Source organism: Vipera berus (assembly GCF_964194415.1).
Source record: "Vipera berus genome assembly, chromosome: W".
Taxonomy (NCBI): Eukaryota; Metazoa; Chordata; class Lepidosauria; order Squamata; family Viperidae; genus Vipera; species Vipera berus.
In genome coordinates this window covers 22,330,051-22,355,787 of record NC_138210.1, presented here as the reverse complement: position 1 = coordinate 22,355,787, position 25,737 = coordinate 22,330,051, and the positions used below count along the sequence as shown (strand labels likewise).

At 41.0% G+C, this 25,737-nt stretch overlaps 1 protein-coding gene across 3 annotated transcripts in view; it reads left to right on the top strand.

Annotated features, from left to right (window-relative positions):
* Window positions 1-25,737, top strand: part of LOC308676212 (GTP-binding protein Rheb-like) — a 112,734-nt gene that overhangs the window by 44,527 nt on the left and 42,470 nt on the right. For 2 of the 3 annotated variants that reach the window (XM_081341995.1, XM_081341996.1), the window contains exons 5-8: window positions 20,611-20,693; window positions 22,739-22,822; window positions 24,755-24,811; window positions 24,928-24,975. In XM_081341995.1, coding sequence (XP_081198121.1) covers window positions 20,611-20,693; window positions 22,739-22,822; window positions 24,755-24,811; window positions 24,928-24,975 — 272 coding nt within the window. The remainder of the gene's footprint in view (window positions 1-20,610; window positions 20,694-22,738; window positions 22,823-24,754; window positions 24,812-24,927; window positions 24,976-25,737) is intronic. The other variant, XM_081341997.1, reaches the window with a different exon arrangement.

The window sequence follows — 25,737 nt, the reverse complement described above, 5'->3', positions numbered from 1 at the left end:
TGATCTAACTTCCACCTAGCTTGCAATTGAGTATACTGGCACCAGGACTGTACAATATTTTCTTGTTTTAACTCAGCTAATGACTTTAATTGCCAATCATTCCCTACCAATCTAAGTAATTCCTTATAAGAAATCATATCCAAATTCACACCCATAAATACACCCTCTATCGTGTGTCCAGGAATCCCCCAGATTGGTATTTTATAATTTAACTTATAATAATACTTTTTACAGTCACGCAATAAAGCATTTCTTAAAATATGAGATTTAAAAGCCTTATCAACTTTTTTATCATAAATTAAATATGCATGCCACCCATATAATAAGTCCCATCCCTCAAGATAAAGTGTTCTTTTATTTGTTAAATTAAGCCAATCACTAACCAGTGTTAAAACCACCGCATCATAGTATAATTTCAAATTAGGCAAATTAAGTTTAACTCTTGGTTTTTTCCCCGCCCAGATAAATTTATTAATACCCTTCTGCCATTCGTCCAAATTAGCATCTTTTTTCAAAATAGGTATCATTTGAAACAAAAAGAGAAACTTTGGTAAAACATTCATTTTAACAGCTGCAATTTTCCCCAGCACAGATAATTGTAGTTTTTTCCAATTATTTAAGTCCTTTTGTACTTTTAACCATAATATCTCATAATTATTCTTATATAATTTCACATTAGAGGCTGTAATATATACTCCCAAATATTTAACCTTTTTCACTATTTCATAACCTGTTGTAGTTTTTTCCAATTATTTAAGTCCTTTTGTACTTTTAACCATAATATCTCATAATTATTCTTATATAATTTCACATTAGAGGCTGTAATATATACTCCCAAATATTTAACCTTTTTCACTATTTCATAACCTGTCAATTTTACTAACATTTCCTTTTCATTCATGGTCATATTTTTAGATAATATTTTAGTCTTATTATTATTTACCTTAAAACCAGAAACTTTTCACATAACGCAAATTAATTGCAACCTGATCAGCCATTAACATATTAAATTGCTCTTTCAACAAATTTATGGAAACCCTTAATCTATTATCTGATGGGTTCAAAATAAAAGCTTTCTCCTTCGATTTAATCTCTTCTTCAAGCTCTTTACGTTTTTGCATCTGCTTACGCCTATATCCATTATTCATATGAATCAAAACCCCTCTCATATAAGCTTTACTAGCATCCCAAACCATTGCCATCGATGTGCCTTTATGCATATTCAAAGCAAAAAATTCTTTCAAATGTTCTCTACATTTCTGCGAAAGCACCTCATATCTGAATAAATTTTCGTTCAATCTCCAAGATCTTCTATTCCCATCTTCAACAAATAACTCCAAACATACAGGGCTATGATCCAACAATGTTCTAGGAAAGATCTTAACATTCCTGACCCTGGAGAGAAGATCAGTAGTAATTTTTAAAAAGTCAATTCTGGAAAACGATTGGTGCCTATCTGGAAAAAAAGTAAAGTCTCTATCTTCCACATTCCATTCCCGCCAAATATCTCTTAATTCCAAGTCATCTTTCAAATCAAAAAAAGCTTTAGGCAATTTAGAATGATTAGGAGAATTTTTGAAAGATCCCTTCTTGTCTTTACTTGAATCCAAAACACCATTCCAGTCACCCATCATAATAACAGATTTGTAATCCAATTGAATTAGTTTGTGATGTAAAAACTTATAAAACTTTTTTTGCTGTTGATTAGGGGCATATAATCCAATAATAAGAACTTTGTTGCCTTGTAGCACTAATTCAATAATAACATATCTTCCTTGTATATCAGATTCAATTAATCTAGCCGATAAATCTCTTCTTACATAAATAACCACTCCCCCCTTTTTATCTGGGGCAGAAGCTATAAAATGTGATCCCAACTGAGAACTAATCAAATACTTTTGATCTTTTGCAGCAATATGAGTCTCCTGTAAGCAAACAATGTCATTTTTATGTTGTTTCAGGTAGTGAAATACTTTCTTTCTTTTCTGTGGTGAATTCAGGCCATTAACATTCCATGTCAGAAGCTTTGCCATCCTTAGTGGCCTGGAGCCTCTGGAACACTGCCTGAAGATCTGCCGTTGATCTCTTCGGTCGTGCCCCTCCCACAGGCTCTGTAGTAATCGGGCCTTGTGTTATTAATCCAGAATTAGCCTTCTGCTTCTGCTCCTTTTCTTTACGTCTATACACAGCCCGAGTCATCCTCTGTTCCTTTGGATCATCCTTTAACACCAAACTCTGTTCAATAGGCTCAGCCTGCGGTAAATCTCCAACAGCCAGTGACATTGCACCTTCAACTGGTTGTTTATCTTCCAGCCTTTCTTCTATTCTCTTGAGTCGTGGAGATGGTGGTGAACCTGCTTTCAGGACATAAGTATAAAAATCTTTTGCCTTTGAAATTTTATTAAGTCTATATCGTGTCCCTGCATAATTTACCACTATTCCAATAGGTATCTCCCATCTAAACTGGACCTGTCGGTTTTTAAGCTCCTCAGACAGAAAGGCAAAATCTTTTCTTTTTCTAAGAATTTTTGAAGGTATTTCTTTTAAAATTATAATGTTTTGATCTGCAATTTGAAATCTCTGTTTGTAAAAAGCCTGAATAATTGCATTTCGAAGTGATCTCCTGGAAAAATAAATAACCACATCTCTAGGTAATTTTTTCTGCCTTGCAATCCAGGAATTGACCCTAAATATCTTATCCATCTCTCTTGATAACTCCTCAGGTTCACATCCCAGAATAGGAGCTATAGCTTTTGCCACCTCCTCTTTCAGATCTTCTCGTGGGTCCTCCTTTAATCCTCTTATTCGCAATGCAAATTCCACATCTCTATATTGTGAGATGGTCACTTCGTCCTCTGTTGTATCAATCTTGTTTTCAACTTTGACAACTCTGCTTTCTAATTTTTCAGTATTTTCCACAACTTCATCCACCCGATCATCCAAGCGTTCAATATGTGTTGCTAACCCTTGAAGTGCAAGCAATATGTCTTCCCTCATCTCTCTATTTTTATTCTCAAGAAGGTCAGCCATCTCCTTCATTTTACTGTCAAGGAGATCAGCCATCTCCTCCTTTATTTCTTGTGTTGCTTGCTTTAAAGCATCTTGAATGTCTTTAAGCGTAAATGTAGGTGGTGGGGGAGAAGGTGGAGGGGATTTAGGCTTAGCTGTAGGTTGCACTGCAGGTTGTGCTACAGGAGAGGAGATTGTACTTTTAGAAACAGCAGAATTTCCCAAACGCTTTGAAGCCATTTTCCTGCTTATAAAAATCCACTTCTTATAAGTTTCACTTTCCCCTTCAACAAAATCAGCAATTAAAGAAAAAAAAATAAAAAACAAAATCCCAGAAAAAAGCTGTAAGAATTCTTTCTTTTAAAAAAAGAAAGAAGCTCTAAATACACAAAGTCTGATACGTTGTTTAAACTTTGTTGCCAAATGTATCTCTTCCTTGACACTGTCCTTTCAAACAAAGAAACAGCATTCCGGCACCATTTTTCCCCTTTAAGTCAAATTAAAATATGGAGAAGATTGATTCTCCCCGAGTTAAAGTTTCCAGCACTTGCAATTTTTACTTCTCCTGGTCAGCTCTGTCTGCTTTTAAATTACTCACAAGTCGCTTTAAATAGCAGATGTGGATGCGGCGTCTTGCTTCGCTCCTGAAGCTCGGAGCAAAGGCGTCCTGGAGTGCGGAGAAAGCCTTGGGCTCCGAGGGAGCTCTCACCCTCCGACCCCCAAATAATTAAGGGTCAAGGGGAGCTCTACCTCTACCCGAGGAAAACTCTCCTCCCCCTCTTCTCCCGAGGGGGAGGTTTTCAAGCCGCGGGACAGCTGATTTTTGCTGTCTCAGCGCGCTTTTCACGCAATCCCAGGGCTGGCAGCCAGAAGAAAGCCGCCATCAGCGCGGCGTCGCCACAGGAAGTCACTTTTGTTGGTTTTTTAACGGCATCAATGAGACGCAGAATTAAATGTCCATGCTGTACTTGTTTGCCCGCCGAGTCTCTAAACCCTCTTTCCTTGTAAACAGCACCATGTGCATGTAACGTTAAGAAAGCATACTTACTATCTGTCCACACGTTCAGTGTCCTTCAGCTAACTCCAGCGCTCTAATAAGTGCCCACAGTTCCGCCACCTGCGCACTATGTCCATTCCCTAGAGGACCACTTTCCACGACATCATCATCATCTACAATGGCATAACCTGCAATCCTTCGTCCTTCATGCATATAACTAGAGCCATCTGTATACCAATTAAGCTCAGCCTGTTGAAGAGGGATATCTGACAGATCTGGCCCACTAGCATAGACACTATCTAATACTTGCAAACAGTCATGTTCCAATTTTGTCTCTATGGGCAGGAGGGAGGCTGGATTCAATCGATTAGACACTACCAATTTAACTTGTGGATTCTTGATCATCATTGCTTGATATTTAAAAAGGCTTTGATTGCTTATCCATAAATGTCCCTTATTATCCAGAATAGACTGAACAGCATGAGGCGTATGGACGTTAACAGGACATGAGAAGGTTAGCTTGTTACAATCTTGCAAAAGGAGCGCTATAGCTGCTAAGATCTTTAAACAATGTGGCCACCCTTGCGCCACACCATCCAGCTGCTTGGACAGATAAGCCACTGGTTGCTGCCACTGCCCCAGCTGCTGTGTCAACACTCCCAATGCAACATTCTTTTTTGTATCTACATATAGATTGAAATCCTTCTTGAAATTGGGTAAAACCAAAGCTGGTGCTGCTGTAAGAGCAAGCTTAATGTCCTTAAAAGCCCTTCTTTGTTCTCCTCCCCACTGAAAAGGTTCAAAGTCACCCCCCTTTGTAGCTGTATAAAGCGGAGCTGCCATCAGTGCAAAATTAGGTATCCAAATTCTGCAAAAACTAGCTAGCCCCAAAAAACCTCGCAGCTGCCTTCTGTTTACTGGTTCCGCAATGGCTAGAATAGCCTGCTTCCTTTCTTGTCCTAGGGCTCTCTGACCATGCATAATATCATATCCTAAGTATCTTACTTTCTGCTGTACCAATTGTGCTTTCTTTTTGGACACCCGATAACCACATTTTAATAACAAAAGCAAAAGAGTTCTCGTATTATCCCAACACAATTCCTCTGTTTTGCCTGTGACCAAGTCATCATCTACATACTGTAAAACTATATCTCCAGGTTGTCGGGGTACATAATGCTGCAAGTCTTTTCCTAGAGCAGTACCAAACAAGGTGGGTGAGTTCTTAAACCTCTGGGGAAGTCGAGTCCATGTGTATTGCCTCTTCTGACCTGTCCCCGGGCTCTCCCACTCAAATGCAAATAATGGCTGACTACTCTTGTGGATTGGGATTGTGAAAAAGGCATCCTTTAAATCTATTACTGAGAACCACCTAGCAGTCGGTGGAATCAAACTAAGGAGCATATACAGGTTTGACAGAACAGGATGTATGGTTTCCGTTATTGAATTTATAATCCTTAAATCTTGCACGGGGCAAAAATTTCCATCTGGCTTTTTGATTGGCAAAATGGGAGTGTTCCAAGTCGACTGAATGGGCACCAAAATCCCTGCTTTAAGGTATATTTGAATACTTTCATATATCGCAGCTATGGCCTCATTAGAGCACGGGCGCTGACGAATATGAACTGGCGTAGCCAGGGGCTTCACCTCCACTATTATCAGAGGATGATGAGCTGCAAATCCAAGAGGGTTATCCTCTGCCCATATACCTGGAACCTCATATTCCCTCCATTTCTCTTTTTTTTTAATTGAAAAGTTTTACAATACATTTTATCTTTAACAATCCCTCCCCCCTCCCCCCACCCAACCCTTCCTAACCCTCCCCCCCTTCCCCCCTCCCCCCTCCCCGACTTCCCAGAGCTAAATACAAGGTATAAAAGTAGAAACAATCATAAACAACCATATGTTAACAACAATAAACTATTAAGTCTATCGCACTCTAGCTCATATGAAATGACTACAAGCAATACTAATATCACATAAAAAAACTTATACAAATGCTAAATGAAACTTTTTGGTCCCATATTTGTTCTGGATATAATCAATCCACTTTTTCCACTCCATAATATAACGTTGTTGCGAATGGTCTTTCAAATAAGCCAAAATCTTTGCCATTTCCGCCAGGTCAGAAACTTTTAGAGTCCATTCTTCTATAGTCGGCAGTTCCTCCTTCTTCCAATATTGACCTACTAAAAGTCTTGCTGCCGTAATTAAGTTCAGCATCAACTTGGTGTCCACAACAGTAGTATCTGTAATTATGCCCAATAAGAACAATTGCGGACAAAACTTTATCCTTTGCTTAAATATCTTCTGCATATTCCACCAAATTTTAATCCAAAAAGCTTTAACCTTTTTACAGGTCCACCATATATGAAAATACGTTGCGTCTTCGCCACCACATCTCCAACATTTAGGTTGATAGTTCGGATACATACTTGCAAGCTTTTTAGGATCTAAATGCCACCTATAAAACATTTTGTAAAAGTTCTCTCTTAAGTTTTGAGCTTGTGTAAATTTTACGTTCCTCACCCAAATCTTTTCCCAAGTGTCCATTGTGATAACTTCTTGAATATTCTGAGCCCACTTTATCATACAATCTTTAACAAGTTCTGTTTCTGAGTCAGTTTCTATCAATGCAAGATATATCCGTTTGATATGTGCTGGACCCTGATTTCTAATTTGCTTTACCAAATTTTCATCAATCATTGAGAAACCAATTTTCTGGTCTTCTTTCCACCTGGCCCGTAATTGACCATATTGAAACCAAGTTTGAACAATCTTCTCATCTCGTAAAAAATTATACGGCTTCAAACACCATACGTTCCTCTCCAAACTTAAGATCTCCTTGTATGTAGTCACATCATGTTTGAAGCCAACATTTATGTTTTCTATTGCATGTTTTGGAATTGCCCATAAAGGTATCTTGTAGTTTAGCTTATGTCTATACTTTTTCCAAACTCTCAGCAATGCCTGTCTTAAAATATGCACTTTAAACACATTATCTACCTTCTTATCATACAATAAATATGCATGCCAGCCAAATAACAAGTCGTGGCCCTCCAGATTTAATAATCTCCCTTGTGTTAAATTAATCCAATCACTTATCGCTGACAACGCAGCAGCTTCATAATATAATTTAAAGTTGGGCATTTTAAGACCACCTCTTTCACGCGTATCCTGCATAATCTTAAATTTAACTCGTGGCCTTTTCCCTGCCCATACAAATTTATTGATACCCTTTTGCCATTCCTCCAAATTTGAGTCTTTTTTAAGAATAGGTATCATTTGAAATAAAAATAGAAATTTAGGTAAAACATTCATTTTCACTGCTGCAATTCTTCCCAGTAGAGACAACTGCAATTTTTCCCAGCTCTCCAATTCTTTTTGAATTTTTCCCCATAACTTTTCATAATTATTTTTATATAACTTTGCATTTGAGGGTGACAAATACACCCCCAAATATTTAACCCTTTTAACAATCTCAAATCCAGTTAACCCTTCTAGAAGGGCTTTTTGCGATACTGTCATATTTTTGGCTAATATTTTAGTTTTTTGTATATTGACCTTAAATCCAGAAACCTTCCCATATTGCATTATTATCTCCATCAGGTCCACAACAGAATTTTTTGGCTGGGTCACCGTAACAACCAGATCGTCTGCAAACGCCCTCAGTCTATAATCCTGATCTCTAATTTGAATACCCTTAATTTTTTCCGAATTTCGTATTTAATCAATAATATCTCCAATGTTAAGATAAATAATAAAGGTGACAACGGACACCCTTGTCTTGTGCCCTTTTCAATATTACATACTTCAGTCAAACTATTATTTACTATTATTCGGGCTGTTTGTTTTTGATATAATGCCCTAATTGGTTGTAAGAATTTATCCCCAAAATTCATTTTATCTAAAACTTTCATCAAAAATTGCCAATCCAATTGATCAAAGGCTTTTTCGGCGTCTAAAAAGATCAGCGCCGCAGGGATCTGGTTGTTCCTTTCCAAAAATTCCAACAAGTCTACTATATGCCTCAAATTATTTTTCATTTGTCTACCACTGATAAACCCAGTTTGGTCCCCATGAATTATCTGTTGCAGAACCCTCATCAATCTGTTAGCTAAAACCTTAGCAAATATCTTGTAGTCCGTATTCAAAAGTGATATTGGTCTATAATTTCTTACTTGAGTGACATCCTGATCTTCCTTCGGAATCAAAGAAATAAAGGCAGTTCTCCAAGACGGAGGCACCCTTCCTCCCCTTTGAATTGTCTGAAACAATTCCCTTAGTGGCTTTATCATCTCCAATTGTAGGTTTTTATAGTACACCGCAGTCAGTCCATCCGTGCCTGGCGCTTTATCCATCTTCAATTGTTTAATTGCTAAAAGGATTTCTTCTTCTGTTATCAGTTGATTAATCTCTTCATTTTGTTCTTGTGTAAGAACCGGGATGTTAGCATTCCTCAAATATACATCAATATCTGCTTCATTAATCTTATCTTTAGCATATAATTTAGAATAAAAGTCCAGAAAGGCTTCCTTGATAAGATCCTGTTGATACACAACTTTACCCTTATGTTCTATTTTATCTATGTTAGAAGCCCTTTGCTTCTTCCTTAACCTGTAAGCTAACCATCTGCCTGGTTTATTGGCATTGCAAAAAGTATTGTGCCTAGCAAACCGTAAATTAGTTGCCACCTGATCAGCCATCAACTTATCAAATTGTCCTCTTAACAGATTCATAATCTCTTTGATTTTCACATCCGATGGATTCCGAATTAGGGCCTTTTCTTTTTCTCTAATTTCATTCTCCAATTCCTTCCTCCTAAATTCCAAGTTACGTCTGTATTTGTTATTCATATATATTAACACCCCTCTCATATAGGCTTTACTAGCATCCCAGACCATATCCATAGAAGTGCCCTTATTCATGTTAGTTTCAAAAAAGTCCTTCATCTGTTTTTTACATTCTTCCACATTTCTCTGATTTCTAAACAAGTTCTCATTTAAGCGCCAAGAGCGCCTATCTCTATTATTCTTGTCAATCTCTAACCAAACTGGACTATGGTCAGACATAGTTCTTGGACAAATCTTTATCTTTTTAATCCTGGAAAAAAATCATTAGTCAATAATATAAAATCAATCCTGGAAAAAGATTGATGTCTATCAGAAAAAAAAGTATAATCCTTTTCTTGTAGATGTATTTCTCTCCAAATGTCTCGCAACTCCAAATCATCCTTCATTTCAAAAAAAGATTTAGGCAATCTAGTGTGGCTCGGAATATGCCTAAAAGAGCCACCCTTGTCCAGTTGTACGTCTAAGACTCCGTTCCAATCTCCCATAAAAATAAAAGATTTATAATCCAACTGAGTAATCTTACTGTGTAATAAACTATAAAAGTCAGCTTGTTGTTGATTAGGAGCGTACAGTCCAACCAAAAGCGTTTTTTTGCCTTCTAACAGCAAATCTATTATAACAAATCTTCCTTGTTTATCTGCTTCTATTAGCTCCGCTGTCACAGTATTCTTGACATAAATAACCACTCCATTTTTCTTATTCATTGCTGAAGCACTAAATTGTGTACCCAATCTAGAGTTCAATAGGTACTTTTGGTCCATAACCCTAATATGTGTTTCTTGCAAGCAAATAACATCAGTCTTAAATTGTTTTAAGTATTGAAAAACTTTCTTTCTCTTCTGTGGTGAGTTTAAGCCATTGACATTCCAAGTTAGAAACTTAGTCGCCATCCTTAGCGGCCTGAAGCTTCTGGAGCACGTCTGTCAAGAGTCCCTTAACTTCCTTAGGCCGCGCCCCTCCCACAGCTTCGCTATAGGTACGCTTTGGAGGTTCCATAACTTTCTGCTGGTCTTGCTCTTGCTCTTGTCTCGCTCGTCTCAAGGCAGCACGCGTCATCCTCTGCTCTCTGGCATCTTCCGATGAAGCTGTAATTTGATCCCCTCCAGTAGCTTTCTCATCTGTCTGTGTTCCTTCAGCATCTTGAGGCTTTCCCTCGCCATTTTTCTTTGCAGATTCCAAAGGTGGTAAAGAGGTTGCTTTTAAAACATTGCTATAAAAATCACGTGCCTGGATCACTGTGACCAAACGGTGTCTTATGCCTTCATGCATCACCACCATGCCCACTGGTATCTCCCATCTAAACTTGATGTCGCGTTTCTTAAGTTCCTGTGCCAGAAAAGCAAAATCTTTCCTTCTCCTTAAAATTCTTGGAGGAATCTCTTTTAAAACCAAAACTTCTTGCTCAGCAACCACAAGCTTAGTATCATAAGAAACTTGGATAACTTCATTCCTGATTGCTCTCTTTGTGAAATAAACCACCACATCTCTAGGTAGCTTCCTCTGTCTTGCAATCCATGAATTCACACGAAAGATTTTGTCTATATTTCCCTCAATTTCAGCTGCTGGCTGTCCCAGTACCACTTCCAAAGCCTCAGAGACTATCTGCTTTAAATCTTCTTTAGGATTCTCTTTTAAACCTCTGATTCTGATAGCAAACTCCATCTGGTGGTACTGGACCAGAGTCAAATCACCGTCCATTTTATCCATCACATTTTCATTCTCTAACACTTTTGCTTCTAATCTGGAATTCTTCTGGCTAAGATCTTCCATTTTTTCGTCCAAGCATTGAATACATGAAGCCACACCTTGAAGTGCAGGCAAGATGTCTGCCCTCATTGCTGTAAACTTCTCTTCCAGCTTTTCCATCTTCTCCTCCAGCTTTTCCATCTTTTCATCTATAATATCTGCTATTTGTTGTGAGTGCTTTTCCAAAGCATCCTGTAAATCTTTAACCGTCAGTGCCGGAGCAGGTGCAGGAGGCAATAAGGCTTGCAGCGAGGACTGTTGCACCGGGGAAGCCCTCGCACTCCGGAGAACTTTAGAAGTTTTAGCCGCCATCTTCCCCCACTTTCACTTGCTACGCACTTTCACTTTTAAAGTCCATAAAATCCATTGAACTAGAGAACAAAAATCCACTTCACCTTGACCTCCTGTATCGCTCTGCCTGCCTCTTCACACTCCAAAGTCCTTCCTTCTGGCAGGGGTGGTTGCTAACGCTTAGTTCTGCTCTCAAAGGCACGGAGCAGAAACGCTGCGCAGCCCGGAGCAAACCCAGGCTTCGGGGGGGCTCGATCCTTCAGCCGCCCGAACTAGAAGTTCAGGCGGCCCCGGAGAGCTCAACCCCTACCTGGGGCCTCACCCCCTCCTCTTCTCCTGAGGAGGGGGCTTCCGAACCGCTGAAACAGCTGATCGGCGCTGTTTTCAGCACTTCTACTAAGCCGCGGAGCGGACAGCCCGGAGATGGCTGTCTTCAGCGTCGCATCGCCACCGGAAGTCCCTCCATTTCTCCTTATTATTTAGCTCAATAGCTGATCTAGTTACCATGAGTCTCCACATTGCTTCAGGCTGGTGTTTTATTCTAAGTTTCTGCTGGCCTTCGTCAAAAGAGATTGTGGCACCTAGTTTGCTGAGCAAATCTCTGCCTAATAAGGGTATTGGGCATTCAGGGATGTATAAGAACTCATGTTGAATTTGCAATCCATTAAAAATACATGTGACTGCTTTTAGGACCTGCCGTCCCAATATCTGTCCTGACACTCCTTGAACCTGTATTTGATGGGGTCCAGGTGCTGAAACTGGGCTATTTACGACTGACCTTCCTGCTCCCGTATCTACCAAAAACGTCGTCTTATGACCCCCTATATTCATAGTTACCAAAGGCTCAGGGGGGGCCTCCTCTAAGCCTGGTCCCCGTCAATCCGTCCAACTTGTCCCTGCCAATCCAATCCCTTCTATCTCACGTTCACTCTCCATTCTTCCTCTACCTCCTCGGTTCCCTCTTACTCTTAAAGAAAATCCAGTCTGTGCCATTCCTATAGACCTTCTCTTCCAAAATCTGTCCTTCCTCTTCCAAAATCTGTCCTTCCTCTCCAGCCTCGTCCTCTCGTCCCTAGTTTCGGACATTCCCTCTGCCAATAACAATTGATTTGGCCTCAGCGGTGTTTTCCCTTGTAAAGCTACTGCCAGCAATTCCATTTTCCTCTGCATTCGTGCTTCCCTCTTTTTCTTTTCTACTTTATCCCTATTAACATACACTTTTCTTGCCACCTCCAACAATTCACTGGTATTCTTTCCCAGAGCTCCTTCCAACCTCTGTAACTTCTTCCTTATATCACCATAACTTTGTGCTATGAATCTCTCATTCAACATTCGTACATTGTCTGCATGTCTCGGATCTATCTGCGTATACAGCTCATAAGCCTCTATCAGCCATTGCAAAAAACTCTCCGGGCTTTCATCTGCTCCCTGCATTACCAAAGACGGCTTAGACATATTCACAGGGGGTTTTCCTGCCTTCCGAAGCACCTCTACTGTTAAATTCTGATATTCCCGCAACAATGTCCTTTGCGCTGCATCCCTAACATTCCAATCTGGATCCTGCTCTGGTGCCGTTGTCTGTATCTCTACCTGTATATTCTGCGCGTTAGAGTACCTGTCTATAACACATTTCCTAAGTGCGGCTCTCCACTTCTCCTTTTCCTCCGGAGTTAATAGTGTATTCAACAACTGCTGTACATCCTGCCATGTGGGGTTATGGGTTTGCATGATAGTCTGAAACAGGTCTGCTATCTCTGTTGGTTTAGTGGTCATAGGACCATAATGCTGCTTCCAGTTGAAGAGATCCGTTGTGGTGAACGGGACATATTGAAACATAGGGTGGAACTCCACCTGACCCTGTTGATTTATAACTTGCTGATCTGTCTCCCTTAAGGGAGCTAAGAATCCACGTTTAGCAGCCGCTGCTTTAGCTGTAGCTGACCTTGTCATTACTCCTACCGATACATCTACCCCAGCAGCTAATCCTTCCTCCTCCTCCTCCTCCTCCTCCTCACCTATTTTGCCACTCCCAGCCACAGAATGATCCTCCTCATCCTTAGGAGCCGTGGGCTCCTTTCTCCTTTGCTTCTTTCTGACTGCTGGCTGCACTCCACTTGGCGCTGCAGCAGCTGCTGTCACTAAAGGATAAGGCAGCGGGAGCAGACGCGGTACATAAGGAGGGGGTCTAAAAGTCATTTCCTCTTCCTCAAATAGCACCTCTTTCTTGATATCAGACACATTTGTTTCGGATTTGTTCACGTCCTTAAATTTCTCTGACACAACCCCCAGCTTCTTTCCCTTAGATCTAGCAATAAAAGGCGAACCATTTCAGCCTGACATTGCAATAGGTCATCTGCCTTTTCTTCTACTGCATTCCACCACTGATTTATATACTGATATTGATTGGGGTACGTCTCCTCATTTGCTGCTATCATGGCCCGAAGGTCATTGATGAGCTGATTTTTGAATGTACCCTCTGGCGGCCACCCGACCCCCATATGTGACCACTGCTTTTCACATAGAAACCCCAGTCTCTCTTTCATCACCCTAGGATAGGGGACTTTATACTGTGTATGATTAAAATAATCATCAAAACCTTTCAACATGCATTCCAGCGGTGTGCTGGGAATACTGCTTCTCCCCCCCATTCTAAGAACCTACAGGATCCAGACCTACAGTGCAGGACGTTCCAATGGTCACCAATAGGAACTGCAATGGCTTAACCTCCCACACACACACAACCTAACACGGACTACTTTAGGATCGCCGTTCCGAGTCCAGGAGAGTGATCAGTCCCCCTCTTCTATCTTCAGGTGAGATAGGTACTTCACAACTTTAACATATACACAACCTAACACACGGACTAGTCCCAAGTTCAGGAGGGTGATCAGTCCCCCTCTTCTATCTTCAAATGAGGTAGGTACTTTTCCCCTTTAACACATACTCGCCTGAGGCGTCTTCACACTTCGTCCTTTCCCCGTCCTGGCCAGGATTCGCGTTCAGACCTCCTTTCCTTCCCTCAAGGGATCTTGGACTAGCCATCAGCACCGTTGGCCCCGCAGAGGTGTCACTGCTGTCTCCCGGAGTTGCTTTCCCCCGTGGCACCTGGAGAATGTTTCAGGAGTGGCCTCTCGTCGGGTCCGAGGGATCGGGCTGCCCTCAGCAAAACATCGCCTCGCAATGAAGTCCCATCTGGGTCGCCATGGAACTGTTGTAGCAAGAAGAGACTCACACCAGCTCTTCAAGAAAGGAAAGGTTTAGTGCGCAGGTTCAGAAGGCTTAAACAAAGCAAAAGGTCTGAACCCCGAAGGGCTCATGAACAGACATATTTTTACACCTCTAATTCCTAGTTATAAATTGTTATACATTGTTACTTATGTGGTTAATATTCTACACATTCTTATCCGAAAACAGTTTACAGAAGAAAATTACTTGCAGTACGTGTAGTTTCACAGACAGGATATGGTTATCCCAATCAACATCTGCATTAAGGACAAGACTATGTTTGCTTAAACAAGGACTTTAGTACATTCCCCTTTAAGACAGTTGCCGGGGAATATGTGTAGTTACGCTAACAGGATTATGGCTTCCATGATCAGCGTCTGTTCTAAGAACAAGAATACATTTGTTTCACAATTATTTTAGTACATTTCCTCTTTATCTTCAAATTTCAAAATTATTTGTTGATGTGCTTGAAGAACTGGATTATGATCAAATGGGTTCAGTATTTTTAGTGTAGCCTTCTTTATATAAATTATTGTAATGTGAAGATTCCAGTGGTTAGGGGGCTAGAGTTGTGCATGCTGGTATTCCCCCCTCACCCCATCTCTTTCCATTCTTGTCTCCTGCCCCCTCATTCCCCGATCTCCTTCTGTTGAGCACAAACATCTGAACACCTGCAGTCCTGCAGCATGTGGAGTGCTGTGCTTTTGTTCAGTTAAGCATATGGACAATGCTTCTTTAGATATCCCTGCTAAATATGTGTTTGAGAATGAGAGAGGTGAGTACATAAGTGTTGAGCCTCATGTTCAGCTCAGTCTTCCCCATTAAAAACTCTCCCAAGTTCACTAGAATCCGTAAAGGACTAGTCTGATCTTGTAATGGGCAGAAGGAATAGCCTTGAGTAATAGGAGGAAGAGCCACTACCAAGACAATGGTCAGATTAAAAAAAAACCCCAAGTCCAGATCAGAAATGTAATTATAAAAATATCTCACAGAAGACCATCTGTAGTTCTCACAAAGATAAGGGTAGGGGGCATTCATAGGATGGGGGACATTCATACTTGCAAGATTCTGTAATCATAACCTTATAATAAAAGAAGTATTGGCAAAGCCTGTCCCGAATAGGCAGTCAAGAAAATACTATGGTAAATGGACATGCGTCCGAAAGATCCTTGGACTGGCTAGTAAGATGACCAAAATAGAATAACCTTAAAATTTGGTACTGTATCATAATGTTGGGAGAATTTCCCTGGGTCCCCTTTGTTCCAAGCCAGAAAAAGAGTGCAAGCAATCAGGATGCAAGGTGAGCTGCTGGAAAGGAAGTCTCTGTCTTTATTTCCAAAAACAATACAAAGCCGTTTGGGGGGGCAGCTGGCAACTGACTGACACATCAGCAAGAGTTTTACATACAGGTGAAACTCGAAAAATTAGAATATCATGCAAAAGTTCATTTATTACAGTAATGCAACTTCAAAGGGGAAACTAATATATGAGATAGACTCATTGCATGCAAAGCAAGATAGTTCAAGCCGTGATTTGTCATAATTGTGATGATTATGGCTTAAAGCTCATGAAAACCCCAAATCCACAATCTCAGAAAATTAGAATATTGTGAAAAGGTGCAATATTCTAGGCTCAAAGTGTCCCACTCTAATCAGCTAATTGAAGGAGGCAGTGGTGAGACCTCTCCTCAAGAAGCCTGCCTTGGACCCAGCTGTATTAAACAACTTTCGTCCGGTCTCCAACCTTCGCTTTCTTGCGAAGGTTGTTGACAGCGTGGTGGCGCATCAGCTCCCTTTGGTCCTGGAGGAAGCTGACTATCTGGACCCGTACCAATCGGGTTTCAGGCCTGGGCACAGCACGGAGACGGCATTGGTCGCTCTGGTGAATGATCTCTGGAGGGCCCGGGACAGGGGTTGTTCCTCTGTCCTAGTCCTATTAGACCTCTCAGCGGCTTTTGATACCATCGACCATGGTATCCTGCTGCGGCGTCTCAGGGGATTGGGAGTGGGAGGCACGGTCCTTCAGTGGTTCTCCTCCTACCTCCTGGGACGTTCGCAGTCAGTGTTGGCAGGGGGACAGAGGTCGACCTCGAGGCCTCTCGTTTGCGGAGTTCCTCAGGGGCCGGTCCTCTCGTCTCTCCTGTTCAACATCTATATGAAGCCTCTGGGCGAGATCATTCGTGGTTTTGGAGTTGGGTATCATCAGTATGCTGATGATACCCAGCTTTTCATTTCGACCCCAAACCACCCCAGTGATGCCCTCGACGTGATGTCCCGCTGCCTGGAGGCGGTCCGGGTCTGGATGGGGAGGAACAGGCTTCGGCTCAACCTTGACAAGACTGAGTGGCTGTGCATGCCGGCATCTCGGGAAACTCAGATCATTCCATCTCTTACTATGGGGGGTGAGTTATTACCCCACGTAGATAGGGCTCGCAACTTGGGAGTCCTCCTAGATTCACAGCTTTCTTTAGAAGATCATATAGTAACTGTGACTAGGGGGGCCTTCGCCCAGGTTCGCCTGGTGCGCCAGTTGCGGCCCTATCTAGACCGGGATGCCTTGCGTACAGTCACTCATGTGCTCGTGACTTCTCGGTTAGACTACTGCAACGCTCTCTACATGGGGCTGCCCTTGAGGACCACTCGGAGGCTCCAACTGGTGCAGAATGCAGCCGCGCGAGTTGTGTTGGGGGTCTCCCGATACTCCCATGTTACACCTCTGCTCCGTGAGCTGCATTGGCTTCCAGTTGCCTTCCGGGTGAGATTTAAGGTGCTGGTAATGACCTACAAAGCCCTACATGGCATGGGTCCGGAGTACCTTAGGGAGCACCTGCGGCCAGCATCAACTTCCCTCCGCCCAGTGCGCTCCCACAGAGAGGGCCTCCTCAGGGTGCCACCGGTCAGAGAATGCCGACTGGTGGCTCCCAGGGGGAGGGCGTTCTCTGTGGGTGCGCCTGACGTTTGGAACCGTTTACCGGTTGAGCTCCTTCCGACGTGATCTAAAAACCTATTTGTTTGAACAAGCCGGCCTGGTCTGATGGGTTTGGGTTTTAATTATTGTTTTTAAGTAATTTATTTATTGTATTTGGACACTATGGTTTAATCTGTTTTTAATTTTTGTATTTTGGTATTTATTGCCCTGTTCACCGCCCTGAGTCCTTCGGGAGAAGGGCGGTATACAAATTAAATAAAATAAATTAAATAAATAATTAAGCTCATGAAAACCCCAAATCCACAATCTCAGAAAATTAGAATATTGTGAAAAGGTGCAATATTCTAGGCTCAAAGTGTCCCACTCTAATCAGCTAATTAAGCCATAACACCTGCAAAGGGTTCCTGAGCCTTTAAATGGTCTCTCAGTCTGGTTCAGTAGGAATCACAATCATGGGGAAGACTGCTGACCTGACAGTTGTGCAGAAAACCATCATTGACACCCTCCATAAGGAGGGAAAGCCTCAACAGGTAATTGCAAAAGAAGTTGGATGTTCCCAAAGTGCTGTATCAAAGCACATTAATAGAAAGTTATGTGGAAGGGAAAAGTGTGGAAGAAAAAGGTGCACAAGCAGCAGGGATGACCGCAGCCTGGAGAGGATTGTCAGGAAAAGGCCATTCAAAAGTGTTGGGGACTTTCACAAGGAGTGGACTGAGGCTGGAGTCAGTGCATCAAGAGTCACCACACACAGACGGATCCTGGACATGGGCTTCAAATGTCGTATTCCTCTTGTCAAGCCGCTCCTGAACAACAAACAAGGTCAGAAGCGTCTTACCTGGGCTAAAGAAAAACAGACCTGGTCTGTTGCTCAATGGTCCAAAGTCCTCTTTTCTGATGAGAGCAACTTTTACATCTCATTTGGAAACCAAGGACCCAGAGTCTGGAGGAAGAATGGAGAGGCACACACTGCAAGATGCTTGAAGTCCAGTGTGAGGTTTCCACAGTCTGTGTTGATTTGGGGAGCCATGTCATCTGCTGGTGTTGGTCCACTGTGCTTCATTAAGTCCAGGGTCAACGCAGCCGTCTACCAGGAGATTTTGGAGCACTTCATGCTTCCTTCCGCAGACGAGCTTTATGGGGATGCTGACTTCATTATCCAGCAGGACCTGGCACCTGCCCACACTGCCAAAAGCACCAAAACCTGGTTCAATGACCGTGGGATTACTGTGCTTGATTGGCCAGCAAACTCGCCTGACCTGAACCCCATAGAGAATCTATGGGGCATTGCCAAGAGAAAGATGAGAGACATGAGACCGAACAATGCAGAAGAGCTGAAGGCTGCTATTGAAGCATCCTTGTCTTCCATAACACCTCAGCAGTGCCACAGGCTGATAGCTTTCATGCCACGCCGCATTGAGGCAGTAATTGCTGCAAAAGGGGCCTAAACCAACTACTGAGTACATATGCATGCTTATACCTTTCAGAGGTCCGATATTGTTCTATGTACACTCCTTGTTTTATTGATTGCATGTAATATTCTAATTTTCTGAGATTGTGGATTTGGGGTTTTCATGAGCTGTACGCCATAATCATCACAATTATGACAAATCACGGCTTGAACTATCTTGCTTTGCATGTAATGAGTCTATCTCATATATTAGTTTCCCCTTTGAAGTTGCATTACTGAAATAAATGAACTTTTACACGATATTCTAATTTTTCGAGTTTCACCTGTAAGGGACCCTCCTTCTAATAAAAGCAGGACTTCATTCAGGGATCAGGATGCTTGTTTTGTGACTGGAGGAACTTATGATTTTATGACGAGAGGAACGTAGAGGAAATATTTTGTTTGTTATCTCCTTTATCAGAAAAGATCTTCCTGGTTAGGCATATGGTTTTGTTGTCTTTTATGGTTGTGAGAAACATGGGTATAGGGCAGGGGTAGGGAACCTTGGCTCTTTTATGACTTGTGGACTTCAACTCCTAGAATTCCTGAGTCAACATGGCTGGTTCAGGAATTCTGGGTATTGAAGTCCACAAGTCATAAAAGAGCCAAGGTTCCCTACCCCTGGTATAGGGTATAGATGTTAAATTCCCATGCCTTTTAAATGAGGATTGGCTCCAGCGATAGATTCCTGCCTGTCTGCGCTCTTTGTATCACTGCCTTCTAGCGCTTCAAATTTATTACTTTCTCTGGTTTATCTCAGGTTGCTTGAGATGATGTATATCTCTGCTTACAGAAACATTGTATTTCTCCCGCTGTCATCAGTTAGCAGTTAAAAGGAGAAAGTAGAGATGGGACTATTTTCTTTATGGAGGATTTCTTCTTTAGGGAATTTTCTTTTGAGGGTTACATTCTAACCTTTGGATGGGGGGATTAAAAAAAACTACACAATAATAAACAGCAGGATTAAGGTTCAGATCTTTGGAACAAAGTATTGTTTGGCAAAACCTTTTGTACAGTACTATGTGTATTCATTCTGGGAGTGACTTACTGTTAGCTATAAACTAAAGTCTGAGGGCTTTTTAAAATCTTTATAATGCAGTTGAGCATGTATAAAGTTCCTGAAATAGTTTATCTGATTTTGCATTTTTAACAGCAAAAATATAAATTTGTTAAAATGTAAATCTAGCGACATAATGGTTTATTCTAATAGTCTTCTTGATATTCAACTTTAATAGAACAACTTAGAAATTGAAACCTAAGTATTACCACATTCCAGTTTAGTATTTCATTAAAATTATTGGTTATGTGAGATTTAAAAACCCAAAATTTGATACAACCCGAAGACAAGTCTGATTAACAAAAACAAAGATTTATTGAAAAGAAAATAGAAAATAAAAAAAGAAAAGCGATTGCAAATGCGGCCTCTTAGACCCTTCCCAAATTAGATTGAGTTCAAAGAGCTCCCTGAGCAAGTTTCAAACTAGGCATTTTATACTCTTTCATGATACACGCCACCCCTAAGAAGCTTAAGTCATTCTTTGAAGTTGTTTCTTATTTCTAAAGGGGTCATTCTGACCATTTCCGTCTGACAATTTCCGTCCATCCATTACGATCTTATCTCGTTTACTTGTAATTTCCACCTTGGGCCGATGTTCCTGTCTCTCGGAAGCTTTTAGCAAGTCATTTCTGATTACCATTTGTGAGTCAATTTGCCTGGGCAGGAAACAGTTAGCCTCATACCTGGGTGTTACATTTTATACAATTCATTAGTGTTACATTTTATACAATTTATAAAAGAATAACCCTTATTTATTTCCTTCAGTTATAAACTTGGAATAAGTACAGTATATGGACATGCCATCTCAGTAAATGTTGCTTTTATGCCTTGTATTTTCAACTGAGTTCTTGCTGACCTTTGCACAAGCATTGAAATCTTTCAGCTATGCCTGGAATTCTGAGAGTGTAAGACAGAGCTATGAAAAGAAGGCAGTTCATGTACATTCATGTATGGTGTTTCAGTGATGTGATGATTGTGTTTAATCTTAAACATCAGCTATTTATTACCAATAAGTGTGTGTGTCTACAGAATTTTAAAATGAAGCTTTATCTTCCAACAGGATGAATATTCCATATTTCCTCAGACATATTCCATAGACATTAATGGCTATATTCTTGTTTATTCAGTGACATCAATAAAAAGGTAAATTATGTTCCTATCTTTGTTGTCTAATTTTGAGCTGTTAATCTATGCTTCAGTCTTTCCACAAAAATAAATGTCTGTTTTATAGGCTGTTGTTGGCTGTTGTTGCATTGAGGAGTCACAGCACATTAGCTAAAATAAATACTATAATGAAGGATTAGAAACAGAAATGGAAGAAGAGTTGAACTGTGTTTTGTGGACCAATAATCCTCTGCCTTTCCATCAAGTAGCCAGTTCCACCACTATTCCTCACCAGTGTCCAACTACAAGGAAAAAATATGTGATCAGAGCAATAACTTTACTATCCAATGTAGACAGTGTGTTTAGTTCTGTTAGTAATAGTTGTTCAAATCCACCTTATAATAAAAATATAGTATACAGGTGAAACTCGAAAAATTAGAATATCGTGTAAAAGTTCATTTATTTCAGTAATGCAACTTAAAAGGGGAAACTAATATATGAGATAGACTCGTTACATGCAAAGCAAAATAGTTCGAGCCGTGATTTGTCATAATTGTGATGATTATGGCTTACAGCTCATGAAAACCCCAAATCCACAATCTCAGAAAATTAGAATATTGTGAAAAGGTGCAATATTCTAGGCTCAAAGTGTCCCACTCTAATCAGCTAATTAAGCCATAACACCTGCAAAAGGTTCCTGAGCCTTTAAATGGTCTCTCAGTCTGGTTCAGTAGGAATCACAATCATGGGGAAGACTGCTGACCTGACAGTTGTGCAGAAAACCATCATTGACACCCTTCATAAGGAGGGAAAGCCTCAAAAGGTAATTGCAAAAGAAGTTGGATGTTCCTAAAGTGCTGTATCAAAGCACATTAATAGAATGTTATGTGGAAGGGAAAAGTGTGGAAGAAAAAGTTGCACAAGCAGCAGGGATGACTGCAGCCTGGAGAGGATTGTCAGGAAAAGGCCATTCAAAAGTGTTGGGGACTTTCACAAGGAGTGGACTGAGGCTGGAGTCAGTGCATCAAGAGTCACCACACACAGACGGATCCTGGACATGGGCTTCAAATCTCGTATTCCTCTTATCAAGCCGCTCCTGAACAACAAACAAGGTCAGAAGCATCTTACCTGGGCTAAAGAAAAACAGACCTGGTCTGTTGCTCAGTGGTCCAAAGTCCTCTTTTCTGATGAGAGCAACTTTTACATCTCGTTTGGAAACCAAGGACCCAGAGTCTGGAGGAAGAATGGAGAGGCACACACTGCAAGATGCTTGAAGTCCAGTGTGAGGTTTCCACAGTCTGTGTTGATTTGGGGAGCCATGTCATCTGCTGGTGTTGGTCCACTGTGCTTCATTAAGTCCAGGGTCAACGCTACCGTCTACCAGGAGATTTTGGAGCACTTCATGCTTCCTTCCGCAGACGAGCTTTATGGGGATGCTGACTTCATTTTCCAGCAGGACTTGGCACCTGCCCACACTGCCAAAAGCACCAAAACCTGGTTCAATGACCGTGGGATTACTGTGCTTGATTGGCCAGCAAACTCGCCTGACCTGAACCCCATAGAGAATCTATGGGGCATTGCCAAGAGAAAGATGAGAGACATGAGACCGAACAATGCAGAAGAGCTGAAGGCCGCTATTGAAGCATCCTGGTCTTCCATAACACCTCAGCAGTGCCACAGGCTGATAGCTTCCATGCCACACCGCATTGAGGCAGTAATTGCTGCAAAAGGGGCCCAAACCAAGTACTGAGTACATATGCATGCTTATACTTTTCAAAGGTCCGATATTGTTCTATGTACACTCCTTGTTTTATTGATTGCATGTAATATTCTAATTTTCTGAGATTGTGGATTTGGGGTTTTCATGAGCTGTACGCCATAACCATCACAATTATGACAAATCACGGCTTGAACTATCTTGCTTTGCATGCAATGAGTCTATCTCATATATTAGTTTCCCCTTTGAAGTTGCATTACTGAAATAAATGAACTTTTGCACGATATTCTAATTTTTTGAGTTTCACCTGTAAATTGAGCTTTTAGTACAATTATAAAGAGATTGATAGTATGTTTTTAAAGTATAGGAGTTGGATCTTCATAGAGGTAGTCTTCAACGTACGACCACAGTTGGGACCAGAATTTCTGTTGATCTGTAAAGCAGTTGTTAAGTGAGTCATACCTGATTTTATGTCCTTTTTTGCCACGGTTGTTAAGCTAATCACTGCAGTTAAGTGAATCTGGCGATTGTTAAGCTTATCTGGCTTCCCCCTTTGACTTTGCTTATCAGAAGCCAGCTGGGAAGGTCACAAATGATGATCACATGACCCCAGGATGCTGAAACCATCATAAATACATGCCAGTTGCACCTAAATTTTGATCACATGACTATGGGGATGCTACGATGGTCGTAAGTGGGAGGGCTGGTCATAAGCCACGTTTTTCAGTGCTATTTTAACTTTGAATGGTCACTAAATGTACAGTTGTAAGTCAAGGACTACCTGTAGTGTAAACACAGGGTCTTCTAAACTGCACATGTGTGAGTTCTGAGTTCTCTGGAGGTTATCCATTAGTCAATTGCAAAAGGCAGCCTTACTAGGAACTGCTTCCATCATGCGATGATATCTATAATATCATCAAACATCCACATCTGCCTATCCCAGGTAAAGACTCGATAGGTAGACAAAAATGCCAATCCAGTCTGAACATCTGGCTGACTGTGCAATGAAGAATAATAATAATAATAATAATAATAATAATAATAATAATAATAATAATAATAATAATAATAATAATAATAATAATAGCAGCAGCAAGAAAGTTGAAGAAAAACACAGAGGGGCTAATTCTGTATGCATAAGAACAAGTCTTAAGAACAAATGGATACAAAGCCAGAATTGAGAAGACAGCAACAGATAGCAAGTGCCGCCTTTGCAAAGAAACTAAAGAAACAGTGGACCACCTGGTTAGCTGCTGCAAGAAGATCACACAGACTGACTTACAAAGAACAGCATGACAATGTAGCAATAATGGTGCATTAGAAGATCTGCAAGAAATACCATTTACCTGCAAGCAAGAACTGGTGGGACCATAAAATACAGAAAGTCATAGAAAATGAAGAACTAAAGTGCTCTGAGACTTTAGAATTCAAACAGACAGGCACTTGCCACATAACACCCCAGACTTAACAATTGCCGATAAGAAAGAAAAAAAGTCTGGATAGTGGATGTGGCAGTGCCTGGATACAGCAGAATAAAAGAGAAGGAACTGGAGAAGATAACAAAATACAAAGACCTGCAAATAAAAATACAGTGGCTGTGATGGCAAAAGAAAGCAAAGGTAGTACCTATAGTCATAGGCGCCTTGGGTGCAATCCCAAAACAACTGGAGCACCACTTGAGCACTATCAGCGTTGACAAATTCACCACCAGTCAATTGCAAAAGGCAACTTTGATTGGAACAGCTGGCATCCTGCAACAAATACCTCTAATTCAGGGGTCTTCAAACATGGCCCTTTTATGACTTGTGGACTTCAACTCCCAGAATTCCTCAGCCAGGCTGAGGAATTCTGGGAGTTGAAGTCCACAAGTCATAAAAGGGCCAAGTTTGAAGACCCCTGCTCTAACTCCATAAAACATCAACATCTGCCTATCCCAGGTCATTGGGAAGGATTCAATAGGTGGACAAAAATGCCAAATCCAGTCTGAACATCTGGCTGACTGTGCAACAAACCATAATAATGTAGTACAGCCCCCCTTATTTTGAATATGCAATCATTGTATTTAGTTGTTACGCAATTTAACAATTTTTAACAATCAAATTCATACACAGTCCAGCTAACATTTCTTGCCTTGGATAAACTGAGTTAAAGATTAATTGATCATTTAAAAATGTACCTATACATTTCTGGAAAGACAGAATGTTCTGAGGGAAAGTGGAACGTTTCAGAAACACCACCCTTATTTTACACATTTATTTCTAGGCAAATAGACACCCTAAGAGTTTAATAAAGTCATGTGATCTGTTTAAAACTGTAGACTGGGGAGAAATGTTATAAGTGCACCCTTAGTCATTGAGTATGTTGTAATCCTTTTATTTTGCAGTTTTGAAGTGATTAAAGTTATCCATGGAAAGTTATTGGATATGGTGGGAAAAGTCCAGTAAGTACCAACACAGTTGTTTCATTCCGTGTTTAGTTTTTAAAATTTTTCTATTGTTTTATTCCCCGTGTATTCACTTCTACTCTGAAAGTAGTTGTATGTTTTTTCTTCCACAGGATTCCCATTACATTGGTTGGAAATAAGAAAGACCTGCATATGGAACGGTATTGAATATTTTCCTTAAAACAATGAAGGTTCTGCTGCAGTCCTGTTAAAATTAAAATGTTTAGTAAAGTATTAGTTTAAAGTAAAGTACAGGTGAAACTTGAAAAATTAGAATATCGTGCAAAAGTTCATTTATTTCAGTAATGCAACTTCAAAGGGGAAACTAATATATGAGATAGACTCATTACATGCAAAGCAAGATAGTTCAAGCCGTGATTTGTCATAATTGTGATGATTATGGCGTACAGCTCATGAAAACCCCAAATCCACAATCTCAGAAAATTAGAATATTACATGCAATCAATAAAACAAGGAGTGTACATAGAACAATATTGGACCTCTGAAAAGTATAAACATGCATATGTACTCAGTAGTTGGTTTGGGCCCCTTTTGCAGCAATTACTGCCTCAATGCGGCCTGGCATGGAAGCTATCAGCCTGTGGCACTGCTGAGGTGTTATGGAAGACCAGGATGCTTCAATAGCGGCCTTCAGCTCTTCTGCATTGTTCGGTCTCATGTCTCTCATCTTTCTCTTGGCAATGCCCCATAGATTCTCTATGGGGTTCAGGTCAGGCGAGTTTGCTGGCCAATCAAGCACAGTAATCCCACGGTCATTGAACCAGGTTTTGGTGCTTTTGGCAGTGTGGGCAGGTGCCAGTTCCTGCTGGAAAATGAAGTCAGCATCCCCATAAAGCTCGTCTGCGGAAGGAAGCATGAAGTGCTCCAAAATCTCCTGGTAGACGGCTGCGTTGACCCTGGAC